The sequence below is a fragment of the Notechis scutatus genome, chromosome 4, assembly GCF_049901735.1.
Source record: "Notechis scutatus isolate UNSWTSFEM ecotype Mainland chromosome 4, rNotScu1.2, whole genome shotgun sequence".
Classification (NCBI taxonomy): domain Eukaryota; kingdom Metazoa; phylum Chordata; class Lepidosauria; order Squamata; family Elapidae; genus Notechis; species Notechis scutatus.
In genome coordinates, this window is record NC_142012.1 from 10,534,089 (window position 1) to 10,547,516 (window position 13,428).

Genomic DNA, 13,428 nt, shown 5'->3' on the forward strand with positions numbered 1-13,428 from the left:
CTACAAGGACCCTTCCAACTCTGATTATCTGCTGTTGTTATGTAGTTGTCTCCCTGCAGGGACATCAGTGTCCCACCCACCATTCCTCTTGAGGGCAGCTCCATTTTAAAACCCTTAACTTTTAGCCAGCAGCTACGCATTGCTGAATGAATTGATCGATGCTCTTTCATCTACCCCAACTCTTGTTAGTTCACACCATTAACCAACAATTTGTCGGCTGCTTGCATTAATCAGCCAGGCACGGTTGACTTTCAGCGGTTTCAATAAAACCTTGACTCACGGAGAGAGCCATCAAGGGCTGAAATCTGTTTACAAAACATTGGGCTTGAGATGAGGTCAGCCTGTTTCTTCTCTTCTGCCAGAACCCCAAATGTTTTAATGTTGAAATGATCTCTTTAGGCTCATTTATCTCATCCAGAGATGTCTAACCCACCTTGTGGCAGTTTCTGCAACCGCCGGATGCAATTAAATCTAGATAAATCTTGAATGGAAAAATTGAACCTCTTGTTTGTGTGATTTCTTGCCAGGGCGTGGGAACTAATGAGACGGGGCTGATTGAGATCGTGGCTTCCCGAACCAGCAAGCAAATCAGAGAGATATCTCAGGTTTATTATACAGGTAAGAACTGCCTTGGATGAATAGATATACCAGCCAGGAATTTGCCTCTTCATTTCTCTGTAGGCAGCAATAGCCAACTCATTTGGAATGGAAAATGGCTCAGGGAGGGATCTTCTATTACAGGTAGTCCCCTATTTGCAACTCTGTGTTTCGTGGCCGTTCGAAGTTACAACAGCACCGGGAAAAGTGACTTATGTCCAGTTTTCAGACTTACAATGGTAACAGCCTCCTTAGTGTCAGGATTCCGGCAGTTACCCCCCATTTAAATCATGAGTCTCAAGCCAAACTTCCAAAAAAAACCCGATTTATTGGGAATTAAACTGTCCGGCACTGTCTGGGTATAGCCGACTCTGAGACACATCATTCATTGTCACCCTTGACCTTGGTTTTCCCCACCCCCTGGGTGTATCATAATCCATATTCTCCAATGGGACACATCCATAGCCCAGAGTCATCAATCATGCTCTCCAGTTAGAATTTTGCATGGCAGAAACTTTGGTCACCTAGTTACTATCTTTGAAAACATTAATGGAATGCAGTTTTGGTTTGTAAGCTGCCACACTACTCCCCCCTCCCTTTCTGTTGGCAACTCTAAAAGGACCATAGAAATATTTTATGAGTTGGCATTTAGGGTCATACAATCAACATGTAGCTGCTTGGCAACCAGCATGTATTTACGCACTGTCCCAAGGTCATGTGATCCACCGTTTTGGGCCTTCCCAGACGGCTTCTGACAAGCAAAGTCAGTGGGGGAATTTTCCAATCAGAATAAAGCTGGAAGGGACCTTGGAGGTCTTCTAGTCCAACCCCTGCTGCTCAGGTACCATTTTGGGTAGCTGGCTTTCCAGTCTTTTCTTAAAACCTTCCAGTGATGGAGCATCTACAACTTCTGAAGGCAAGCTGTTCCACTGGTTAATTGTCCTCACTGTTAGTTGGAAGGGACCTTGGAGGTCTTCTAGTCCAACCCCCTGCTTAGGCTGGAAACCCTATATCATTTCAGACAAATGGTTGTCCAATCTCTTCTTAAAAACTTCCAGTGTTTGAGCATTTACAACTTCTGGAGGCAAGTTGTTCTCACTGTCAGGAACTTAATTCCTAGTTGTTTCTCTCCTTGATTCGTTTCCATCCATTGTTTCTTGTCCTGCCTTCTGGTGCTTTGGACAATAGGCTGACTCCCTTTCTACCGTAGTGCCTTAATCACTACACCAAACCGGCTCTTCGGGGACTAAATGGGTGTTTTCATTTTGTGCAGCGCCAAAGCACCCTCTTAACCTTTAGAAGTTTTGGAAACCTTTTTTTTTTTTTACAATTGGAATCCTAGTACCTATCTTGGCAGACCATGTCTGTGGCTGAAGAAAACTGTGCCCTTTCTGGCAGTGGTGGGATTCAAAAATTTTTACTACCAGTTCTGTGGGCATGGCTTGATGGGCATGGAGTGGCTTGAGGCTCGGAGTTTTGCAGCGTTAATTCAGCGCCAGAAAAATAAGCACAGATGGCTGATGCGTCATTTAACATCTTTAGCAACATAATAAGTAGATTTTACAAACCAGCTGTAGATTTCTCCAAGATGGAGCACACTCAGACAGAAACATGTTGCAAGTAACTCCAGTAGCAAGGAAGTTAGTTTCTCTTTTACTTTAGCTCAGCAGGCAAGCAAGAGGAGAGAAGCAGTTTCATTTTCAATAGGTAGATTCAGAGTTCAACATAGCTTCAGAGCCGCACAGCTTAATATAGAACCATGCCTAGGCTACTTCTAGTTTCAGCTTCCAAACAGTCCTCATTGGCTGACTTAGTTGCCATGCTCTATTCCAGTTCATGAATATACTCGGACAGGTGGGCATGGCAGGGGAAGGATACTGCAAAATCTCTGGACTCGGGAGGAAGAGAATAGATGGGGTTGGCGGGGCCAGTCAGAGGTGGGATTTGCCGGTTCTCCGAACTACGCAAAATTTCCACGACCGGTTCTCCAGAACTGGTCAGAAACCTGCTGAATACCAACTCTGCTTTCTGGTCTGAAAGGTTTTGCACAGAAGTCCATACCGGGTGGAGGGACTACCCATCATTAAGTCAGACCCTATTGAGTTAGTATTAGCTAGATCATGGCCCGTGTCCCCTCTAGCTTTGAGTTTGATAAGTGGCAATAGCCAAAGAACCTGCTGCCTTTCCGGAAGACAAATTGCCAAACTGCAGAGAGGCTGACCAAGATGGATTGGAAATTGAATGCAGCCAGCCCAGCGAAGCCTGGAGCTGGAGTTGGTGTAGTTCTTTCGGAGCTGTGGCATTGATTAATATCTGGAAGATGGATGTCTCTTCTCCTGGTGAGGCTGTAGAAAGCCCACTGGTGGGAATTAGAATCAGACGGCCCTGCTTCACTGCACTGTAGGCTAAGCTGAGCCAAGCAAATAAACCTGGACCGGAGAACAAATTGATGGAGTCACAATGGGCCGGTCCGTAAACTTGCTGACATTGCAAGTGGAGGAATGGAGGTGAACGGTTGGATGAGGTCCTACCCATTGGTTGCTTGAGTGCTCCCAGAGTTCCGGAATTTTGGAACTGCCAGCTGCCCAGAGTCGTTGATTGAGATGGACAGCTTTCAAAAATGAATGATGGATGAATGGATTGATAAATTCCATGCTCGAGGGCAGCCTGACAGTTCTGAGAATTGTAGTTAGATTAGATTAACAGAGTTGGAAGGGACCTTGTAGGTCATTTAGTCCAACCCCCTGCCCAAGGAGGAGACCCTTCACCATTTCTGACCGATGGCAGTCCAATCTCTTCTTGAAAGCCTCCGGTGATGAACTTCTGAAGGCAACTTCTGTTCCATGGGTTGATTGTTGTCACTGTCAGAAAATTCCTCCTTATTTCCAGGTTGAATCTCTCCTTGTCCAGTTTCCATCCATTATTCCTTGTCTGGCCTACAGGCGCTTTGGAGAATAGCTTGACTCCTTCCTCTCCATGGCAGCCCCTCAGATATTGGAAGACTGCTATCCTGTCTCCCCTGGTCCTTCTCTTTACTAGACTAGCCAGGCCCAGTTCCTGTAACCGTTCTTCATATGCCTTAGTCTCCAGTCCCCAAATCATCCTGGTTGCTCTTCTCTGCACTCTTTCTAGAGTCTCAACATCTTTTTTATAGTGTGGTGACCAAAACTGAATGCAGTACTCCAGGTGTGGTCTTACTAAGGCTTTATAGAGTGGTGTTAGTACCTCCATTGATCTTGATTGCATCCCTCTGTTAATGCAGTTTAGGATTGCATTTGCTTTTTTTGGCTGCCGCTGCACGCAGCTGGCTCATATTTCTAAACATGTTTAGCTCATAAACATGCTGGCTCATCGTTCTATACATGTTTAGAAGTCACCATATAAGGAAAGGGTTATGAAAAACCAAATGCACAGCGGACAAATGAGGTGAAATTTGGCTCAATAGCAATAACTGCAAGAAGGACCTCTTGAGGGGCTATCACAAGGAAGAGGAGGTCAACCTATTCTTCCAAAGCTCCTGAAGGCCACTGCAGCATCCCCATGGTCACGTGATCAAAATTCGGATGCTTGGCAACTGGTTCATATTTCTGACGGTTTCGGTGTATCGGAGACCTGTGATCGCTTTCTGAAAAGCAAAATCAACGGGGAAGCCAGATTCACCTTACAACCATGTTACTAACTTAACTGCAGTGGTTTGGTTAACCACTGTGGCCTGAAGGTCATAAAACAGCAATAGCCATAGCACTTAGACTTCTATACTGCTTCCCAGTGCTTTTACAGCCCTCTCTAAGCAGTTTTACAGAGTCAGTTTTACTCTTGCCCCCAACAATCTGGCTCCTCCTTTTACCCACCTCGGAAGGAGGGAAGGCTGAGTCAACCTTGAGCCTGGTGAGATTCGAACTGCCAAACTGCAGGCATCTGGCAGTCAGCAGAAGCAGCCTGTAGTACTGCACTCTAAGTTGAAATGCTATTGCGATTGTTCCTCTGATCGTCACAGTTTTCACAATCTCAAAGTCTTCCACATCCATCTATAAGAATTCTCCTTACAGTTTCTTATAGGTAATGAAATTATGCTTCAGTCTTCTCTGATCTGCTCGCTTCCCCTTCTAACTGAATTGGGAGCAAATCGTGAAACTATACGGTTATAATATTGGCTGCCCCTACTGCCAATTCTTCTCTATTGTTCCTGTTTCCAGACACTGCCAGTCACCTGACCTCCATTCAAAATAATAGGGGACAAAGTCTAACAGATTGTATATACTGTGTCAGATCGTGTCAGAACAAAGGCAAAACACAACAGTGGCACAGCTCCCAGCAGTCAGCAGAAGTAGCCTGCAATACTGTACTCTAACCACTGCACCACCATGGCTCCTAAGTAACAGCAATAGCAATAGCACTTTGACTTATATACTGCTTCACAGAGCTTTCCAGCCCTCTCTAAGAGGTTTTCAGAGTCAGCTTCTTGTCCCCAGCAATCTGGGTCCTCATTTTACCGTCCTCGGAAGGATGGAAGCAAGATAATTTTTGGGCTCAGTTGTAGCCATACATCGTGGACTATCTGGATTGTAAAAACCTTATTTATGGGTGCCCCTAAGAATGTCACATAGTTTGGATTACTGCTCCACAGCTTTTTCCCAAGGTTCGCCCACAGCAGATGAAAATCATGCATTCAGATGACACCTTATTTATCTAGCTTATCAATTCCTCCGGCTTAAACAGTTAGCAAGATCAAAAACACTGCGCCATAGAGGCTATGCAAAATAAACTACAGATAAACCTCCTATCAGCTCCTTAGCAATGGAACAAGATAACCGTCAGGATTATTCCATGCAATCTGTGCTTACAGGCTTTGCAGATAAGAGTCATCTTCTCCGGTATAATAGATGTAAAACTTCCATCACAAGAGGGCTACATGTCAGAAATTGTGCAGCTGGGTTTCTTTGGCGTTATTAAGATAAAAGGTTGGATAATGTTTGCAAATACCGTTTCCCCCAAAATGAGACCTATCCAGGAAATAAGGTTTAGCATGTTTTACACATGCACCTAATATAAGCCCTACCCCCCCCCCAAAAAAATATGCCCTACTTAAGAGCCTGCGCAGCTGGCCACCCACCCATACCATCTGGTTGCTCGCGGTGCCGCAGCCATGAGGTGAGGCAGGATGGTGATGGAGCCGCCCCACACAGCCTGCACTGGCTTACCGCAGGGCCCTCCGCAGCCAGGTCATCCATGCCCTGACACCTGCCTTGTGGCGGCAGCATTGGCAACCGTCTGGAGCAGGAGCCCACATGGTTGCCAGCTCACTTCTTCTGCTTGTTCACAGCCTCAACGGAGCAGGAGGCCAAGCAGTGTGTTTGTGCCACGGCCGTGTGGTGAGGCAGGTGTCGAGGTGTGGATGGCCTGGTTGTGGGGGTCCTGAGGTTAAACCGGTGTGGGCTGTGTGGGGTGGCTCCATCACCGCCTCGCCTTACCTCAGATAAGACGGTGCAGGGGGCACTTCCACCTTCCCTGCCTTGCGGCAGCAGCGCTAACACTCCGTGTGGCCTCCTGTCCCCACCAAGCAAGCATCTCCTGCCCCAGCAGCAAGCAGAAAAAGTGGGCTTCCCATACATGGGGGAATAAGACACCCCTGAAAATAAGCCCTAGTGTTTATTTTGGGGCCCAAAAGAAAATAAGATCCAGTCTTCTTTTCGGGGAAACAGGGGTAGCCTTTGACGTATGATCACAATTGAACCCCAAATTTCTGTGGCTAAGCGAGGCGGTTGTTCAGTTGAGTTTTGCCCCTTTTTACAACATTTCATGCCATAGTCTCTTAAGTGAATCTTTGCAGTCGTTAAGCTATTAGCATGTTGTTAAGTGAATCTGGATTCCCCACTGACTTTGCTGGTCAGAAGGTCACAAAAAAAAAAGCGATCAAGTGATCCTGGGACCCTGCAACCGTCATAAAGATGAGTCACTTGCCGAGCGTCTGAATTTTAATCCTGTGGTTGTGGGGATCCTGCAGTGGTCCTAAGTGTGAGAAATGGTCCGAAGTCACTTTTTTCGTTTTTATTATATAAAATACAAGAGAAAAAGAAAAGAGGAGATTAAGTTAGGGGAAGTGAGTGGGGAGAAGGGGAAAGATAAAAAGAAAGAAAACGGGGCATTGTCTTCAGAGGTGGCATTCAGCAGGTTCTGACCAGTTCTGGAGAACCGGTAGCGGACATTTTGAGTAGTTCGGAGAACCGGCAAATCCCACCTCTGACTGGCCCCGCCCCCATCTATTCTCTTCCTCCCGAGTCCCAGCTGATCGGCTGGGTCTTCTTTGGTTGCCCTGCACAGGAGAACGGAGCTGGAAAGCAGGTTAGTGGTGTGGGGAGGGAATGGGGATTTTGCAGTATCCTTCCCCTGCCATGCCCACTAAGCCACACCATGCCCACCAAGTCACGCCCATAGACCGGTAGTAAAAATTTTTTGAATCCCACCATTAATTGTCTTCCAACTCTTCCTAGCACAGCACAAGATAAACACATTCCAACCTCCATGTTTTGCTTTTACACATTCATATATAACTAGCCATTTCTATAACACTAAATATTTCTAATCAACAAAACCAAGATCAAAGTTTCTTTCTTTTTTTTCTTCACAAGCACAAATTCCAGAAGTGGATAACCAAATAAAAACCTATTTGCCTCTTTAAATACAATAGTTCAATTTAACCATTCCTGCTTTTATCTTCCTTGCTGTGGAAATAACGTGTATTTCTATCTGCACCTAGTAATCTTTGTGAGCTGCCACCATTTTTATTGACAAAATTTGTTGTATCCTTTCAAATCCTTTGGCCTTACTGAAAGGAAAAACCCTCCTCTTTCCTTTTTTCAGTTCTGTTGTAACGTCGAACGGTGACTAAATGAATTGTTGTAAGTCGAGGACTATCTGTATTGACTATATATAATCTACTTCTTAGGATTCGGGCAGGGGTGCCTTAACTTTTCCTCAGCTGAGCGAGCGCCACTAACTCTGTTCCTTTTGGTTCTAGTTTATAGGTCCATTATGAGCGAGGACGTTGGATGGGACACATCGGGAGACTTCAAAAGAACTCTCTTGGCCTTGCTGGATGTAAGGAAACTTTTAACCAATTTGTGCAAATGACCCCGCAGTTGCCTTGTGTAACGCATCTTATGGGGAGGCCCTTGTGTGCAGTGCAGCTATTCACAAATGAATTAATCAAACCCGTTGTCAACCGTCCTCTGTTGGTACGCACAGCAAAAGAAACCCCTGGGATATCTTTTTTTTAATCACCAAGAGTAAAACTTTACCGAGAGATCCATACAGGTCCAGAAGAAGAAAAGCCAGATCTGAGATTTTGGTACAAAGTGCCGTATAGTGAACCACCCCCGCTTCCTTCCTCTGGGGCTGCCCAGTGTCCACAGTCCGCCAATCCAGGTCAAGCATTTAATTTTGGGGAAACAGTTGGCATCTTTCGGAAGTCTTCAGTTTATTGTTCTGACCCAGCCTTAGCAGAAGCATGAAACAGACTCCTTGTCACGAAAAACTCCTCTTTATTTATCTCCTGTGAATTAATGGCATTCACACACCAAAAAGTCCAAGCCGTAGTTCTTCAAAAAGTTAAATGCAACAACAGACCTTTATCAGTTTCTTGTGATAATTGCAAGGCTGCGAGCTCCCAGTCGAAAGGCTGCAAATTACGTTCTGGCAAGCAGTCTCTGTGGCATGAATCAGGATAAGCGAGATCTTCAGAAATCCCCTTTCCTTCTATTTATTCCCCAGCCAGGGAGGGGCTGTTCACCGTCCATGTGCGCTTTGTTTCCCAAGTCGACTCCTTGTCCTCCGTAGTTCCCCTCTCCTAACAGATCTGCGCATACGCGCGTCTGGAACAGGCCCCAGCTGTTCTTCCTCCTCACTCATATCAGCCCCCAAAGGCAGCTGCCTCTCCAGTGGCTGGGAAATGTCAGAGGGCCCTGGCTCTATCTCTGCTTCCAATGCAGAGCCTCCATCACAGCCTTCCCCAGGCTCCAGAACTGGCCTCCTCATCGTCCGATTCTGCCGCTAACTCTGCTGGCAGCTGGCGGGGCTACAACACTTACGACCTTGACGTTGTAAGATTTTTCTCCAGCTGCAAACGGCTCACATGAATCCCTTCTCTCCCTCCCAGCTTCCCAACCTATTCTAATCATACCCCTCCCCCCTCCCATGTTTCTTTGGAAAGAGATATTTTGTGAGTCAACCTTGTCGCTCATTATATTTATTCCTATTGGGCCACCCATAGATTTGCATGTGCCACATTTGAGGGGGGGCAGGCTCTGTTCCCCTTTTGGACATTGTTAAATTAAAAGGGATCTAGTTCTAAGTCTATGTTTCAGGTCTAGTTCTAGAAGAAAGTCTAGTTCAAGAACTAGATTTAGGTCTAGGTCTAATTCCCACGTCATTCTATTATACTCATTCCTATCGAACCATCCATTTCAATAGGTTTGCATGCCCCACTTTTGACGGCCGGCTCTTTTTCTTTTGGGACAACCTTAAATAAAAGGGATCTAAGTCTTAAGTTTCAGGTCTAGTTCTAGAAGAAAGTCTAGTTCTAGAACTAGGTCTAGGTCTAATTCCCACGTCATTCCAGAAGTTGGGTGAGATAGCCACCAACGTTCCTCCAGAGCTATGGCATCCCCATTTTGGGGAACACACAACAGAGCTGAGAAGAAGGGTATGTGTCAATGTTTTGATTCCTAGAAAGGCAAGCTGCCCAACCTTCTCCCTTCTCCTGTGTTCTTGAAGAAGAAGGTTGGTGTGTGACAAATAGGGCATCCAAAAAAGGCTATAGCCGTGGAGGAAGTGAAGCATTCTTGATATTGGTTGGCAAAATAATGGAGACCCCTTCTCTGGAGCAGTATTTTCCCAATCTTGGCAATGTTAAGGTGTTGTGGACTTCAATTCCCATAATTCCCCAGCCCAGTAGGACTACTTTTCTATTGCACTTGGAGAATTAATGCAGAAAGAGGAGAGAAGCACAGAGAAGTTGTTAAAAAGAGTTTTCTGATCCTCCTGTCTTCCCTGAAATTGCTCTCAGTCGCCCACCTTAGAACTTCTGATGCTTGAAGTCAAGGAAGAAGAACCATCCGTAACTATAAGATTCATAACTCCAGTCTGATTATTCCTGTTCTGTTCGTGTTTCTACAAGTAACTGGATTGCAACAGAAATACTATCAGGGTTGCTTTGGGAAGGAATCGTGCATCTTACTTGCAGAGGATTCGGGATCATGTTGAATGTTATCTTTTCCTTCTTCTTTTCAATATAGGCCAAAAGAGATGAAAATCCACAGGCCCATGAAGAGGTAGCAAAGAGGGATGCCCAGGTAATCACAGTTTGGAAAAGAGCCAGCTACGGGGGTCCTATAATTTATTTATTTTTAAATATCCAAATTGTTTAAAAGGCCTTTCTTGCTTTTTTTAAAATGCGAATCGGAAGACAGATATCCAGACTTGAAAATGCTGTATTTATATTAAAAGATCCAGGCTGGTTGTTTCTCGTCCTTAAAACAACTTTAAAATGTGTGGACTTCTCCAGCCTGCATATTAAACTGGAGAAACTCTGATCTAGCCTGAAAAAGCCAGATGGACACAAGATGGCGACAAAGGTTTTCTGAATCTCTTTGCTGCCCTCCAGTGGTTGTTTGCGTTTAACAGCCCAGGCATGGTAGTCCAGACTGGGTCTCCAACCTTGACCACTTTAAGCCTGCAGGACTTCAACTTCCAGAATTCCCCAGCCAGCAAAGTGAAATTGATGCTTGCAACCTCTGACAGTTCCTGCCCACTGCCCCAAAAAAGTTGGCTTATCTGTCAAATGAAGAATCTTAGTGGGGTTTAATCTGACTATCTCGGAAAGCCTTGTGTAAACAATTGGCATAATAATTGCTCAGAGTACCTTATTTGAAATATTACAGGGGGACAGCAAAAGCTCAGCCATTTTATGCTCCTTCAATTCCTGTTTTCTAGCTCCTATATGGTGCCGGTGAGAAGAGATGGGGAACAGATGAGACCAAATTCATCGAGATTCTGAGCACCAGCAGCACTGCTCAACTCAAACTGAGTAAGAAATGGATTGTCTTCTACAGTAAAATAAAACCGATTAGCTCTTCTCGCATAATTAGCCAGGGTGGTGCAGTGGTTAGAATGCAGTATTGCAGGCTGACTCTGCATTCCACTGCCGGCAGTTCGATCCTGACCGGCTCAAGGTTGACTCAGCCTTCTGAGGTCGGTAAAATGAGGACCCATATTTTTGGGCTCAATGTGATGACTCTGTAAACCACTTAGAGAGGGCTGTAAAAGCACCGTGAAGCGGTATATAAGGGTAAGAGCTATTGCTATTTGCTCATTTGCCAGGGGGAAAAAGAAAAACATTTGCAGTTTGGATATATGGTTAGGTTTGCCCAAATGAATCAAGCAAGGTATTTAGGCCATATATGTTATTAACTTTCTCTTGTCCAATGTTCTTCAGATATATTATATTGGCTGAGGATCATGGTCTTAGGAAGCCCAATCCAGGAAGCCTGGAATAGCACTTAGCAATAGCGCTTAGACTTATATACCGCTTCACAGTGCTTTACAGCCCTCTCTAAGCGGTTTACAGAGTCGGCCTCTTGCCCCCAACAATCTGGCTCCTCATTTTACCCACCTTAGAAGGATGGAAGGCTGAGTCAAACTTGAGCTGGTCAGGATCGAACTGCTAAATTGCAGGCAGCCAGCAGGCAGCAGAAGTAGCCTGCAGTACTGCATTCTAACCACTGCGCCACCATGGCTCAAATTAATCTTGGTTGGTTAATATAGGTAGTCCTTGACTTATGACCATAATTGAGGCTAGAATTGTAGTCACGCTGGTTGGTTAACACCATCAGACATCAGATGAGCTGTGGTGGCGCAGTGGTTGGAATGCAATACTGCAGGCTAATTCTGCCGACTGCCAGCAGTTCGATCCTGACCGGCTCAATAATTGACTCAGCCTTCCATCATTCCGAGGACAATAAAATATAAGGACCCAGATGATTGAGGCGGCAATAGGCTGACTCTGTAAAATGGCTTAAAGAGGGCTGTAAAGCACTTTTGAAGCGGTATATAAGTCTAAGTGCTACGGCTGTTAGATATACTGACAGGGGTGAGAGCACAATCCCAGGAGCTGTAATAGGCTGTGAGAAAAACTTGGAGGAAGAGGAGGAAGAATAACTGGTCAGATAAGCCCAGGTGAGGAATAAGGCTGAAAAAGAGCATCTTCAGGCTGGACTAGTTCTAGGGGTGTCAAACTCAATTTCATTGAGGGCCCCATCAGGGCTGTGGTTGACCTCGGGGGGGTGGGAATAGGAACGGGGGGAGTGGACATAGCTGACTGGGTGGGTGTGGCCAACTGGGTGGGCGTGGCCAGCTTAACACCACTCCCCAAATTGCTGCTAAGTTTCCTCTTCACACTGGGTAGACTGGACCGGACTGGGTAGGTCGGTCCCTTACATTTTCCAGGATGGCCCCAGGGGCCAAATCTGATCACATCGTGGGCCTTGTGTTTGACATCCCTGCTTTAAAAAAAAAAAAGCATGGAAAATAGGATTTCAGGGTGTTACAAATAATATATTGTAAAAGAGTGATGGCTTGTACACAGAGAAGTAAAAGTGCCCCCCCTCTCTGGCTTTTGTTCAGGCATCTTAAAGTACGTGCAGCTTACTCCTTTGACATTGTTCTCTTTTGTCCTTTCTTAAAGCATTTGACGAGTACAAAAAACTTAGTGGACACCAGATGGAGGACAGCGTGCTTAACGAAACATCGGGCGATTTTGCCGAACTCCTTTTGGCCGTAGGTAAGGGAAGCGTGCGATGATCTTGCGAATGTGCGTGGTTGGAATGCAGAATGGCAGGCTGACTCTGCCCACTGCCAGCAGTTTGATCCTGACCGGCTCAAGGTTGACTCAGCCTTCCATCCTTCCGAAGTTGGTAAAATGAGGGCCCAGATTGTTAGGGGAAGTATGCTGATTCTGTAAACTTCTTCGCGAGGGCTGTAAAGCACAATGAAGCAGTGTAGGAAATGATGCAGTTGCAAACCTGATATTCATTAGGACATTTTGAATTTAGACTCCTTTTAAAAAATCTTAGTTTTTAGATGTTTAGGCATCTGGGGCTGTATATAAATATAGTGCAAGAAATGAATGCCGTTTTCCCTATTCCTGCAAAAACCTTGGTTTGCTTTCAAAGATCAGGAACTTCATAACACAAAATAGATTTCCAACCCTCCTCTTGAGGTCTGTTTTGAAACGTTTTGTCACTAAGCTCTTATTTTGAACGGGTTTTTTTGGTGGAAAAGCAAACTGCAGATTTAATCTTAAACCATATACAGCAGCTAAAGAGGAGGATACATTCTACACTCGCCCTGCTCCAAAATGTACTTTTGATGGGTGCTTTTGCTCTTTATCTGATGAAAATCTGCCAAAACCACTCTGCAAATGTAAATATAAAAATTATGTGCAAGAGGGTTATAATAAGGAAACCATGTAAATGGTTGTAATCAAGTACGAGCCCTCGGGTTAATATTTTATTTATTTGCGGATTTAATTGTTAGATGTACTTCCCATGTCTTGTTCACGCATTTCATATGTGGGATGATTCGCAAATGCTTAAATAATTTACCAGGCTGTTTTTCTGCTTTGTATTCCAATCCTCTGCAAAATATAGCCAGATAGCATAAAAGGCTTATTTATGTTCAATTCTGGTTTTCCTCTCTTTTTATAGTCAAGTGTGTAAATAACGCCCCTGCCTTCTTCGCTGAAAAACTGCACAGATCCATAAAGGTAAGACCGAT

General features: G+C 45.0%; 2 protein-coding genes across 2 annotated transcripts in view; one reads left to right on the plus strand and one right to left on the minus strand.

Annotated features, from left to right (window-relative positions):
• Positions 1-13,428, minus strand: part of PAQR3 (progestin and adipoQ receptor family member 3) — a 360,815-nt gene that overhangs the window by 199,838 nt on the left and 147,549 nt on the right. The window lies entirely within an intron of this gene.
• ANXA3 (annexin A3) overlaps positions 1-13,428 on the plus strand; it is a 36,657-nt gene that overhangs the window by 16,042 nt on the left and 7,187 nt on the right. The window contains exons 6-11 of the mRNA XM_026676454.2: positions 528-618; positions 7,616-7,695; positions 9,891-9,947; positions 10,588-10,681; positions 12,338-12,433; positions 13,359-13,417. Coding sequence (XP_026532239.1) covers positions 528-618; positions 7,616-7,695; positions 9,891-9,947; positions 10,588-10,681; positions 12,338-12,433; positions 13,359-13,417 — 477 coding nt within the window. The remainder of the gene's footprint in view (positions 1-527; positions 619-7,615; positions 7,696-9,890; positions 9,948-10,587; positions 10,682-12,337; positions 12,434-13,358; positions 13,418-13,428) is intronic.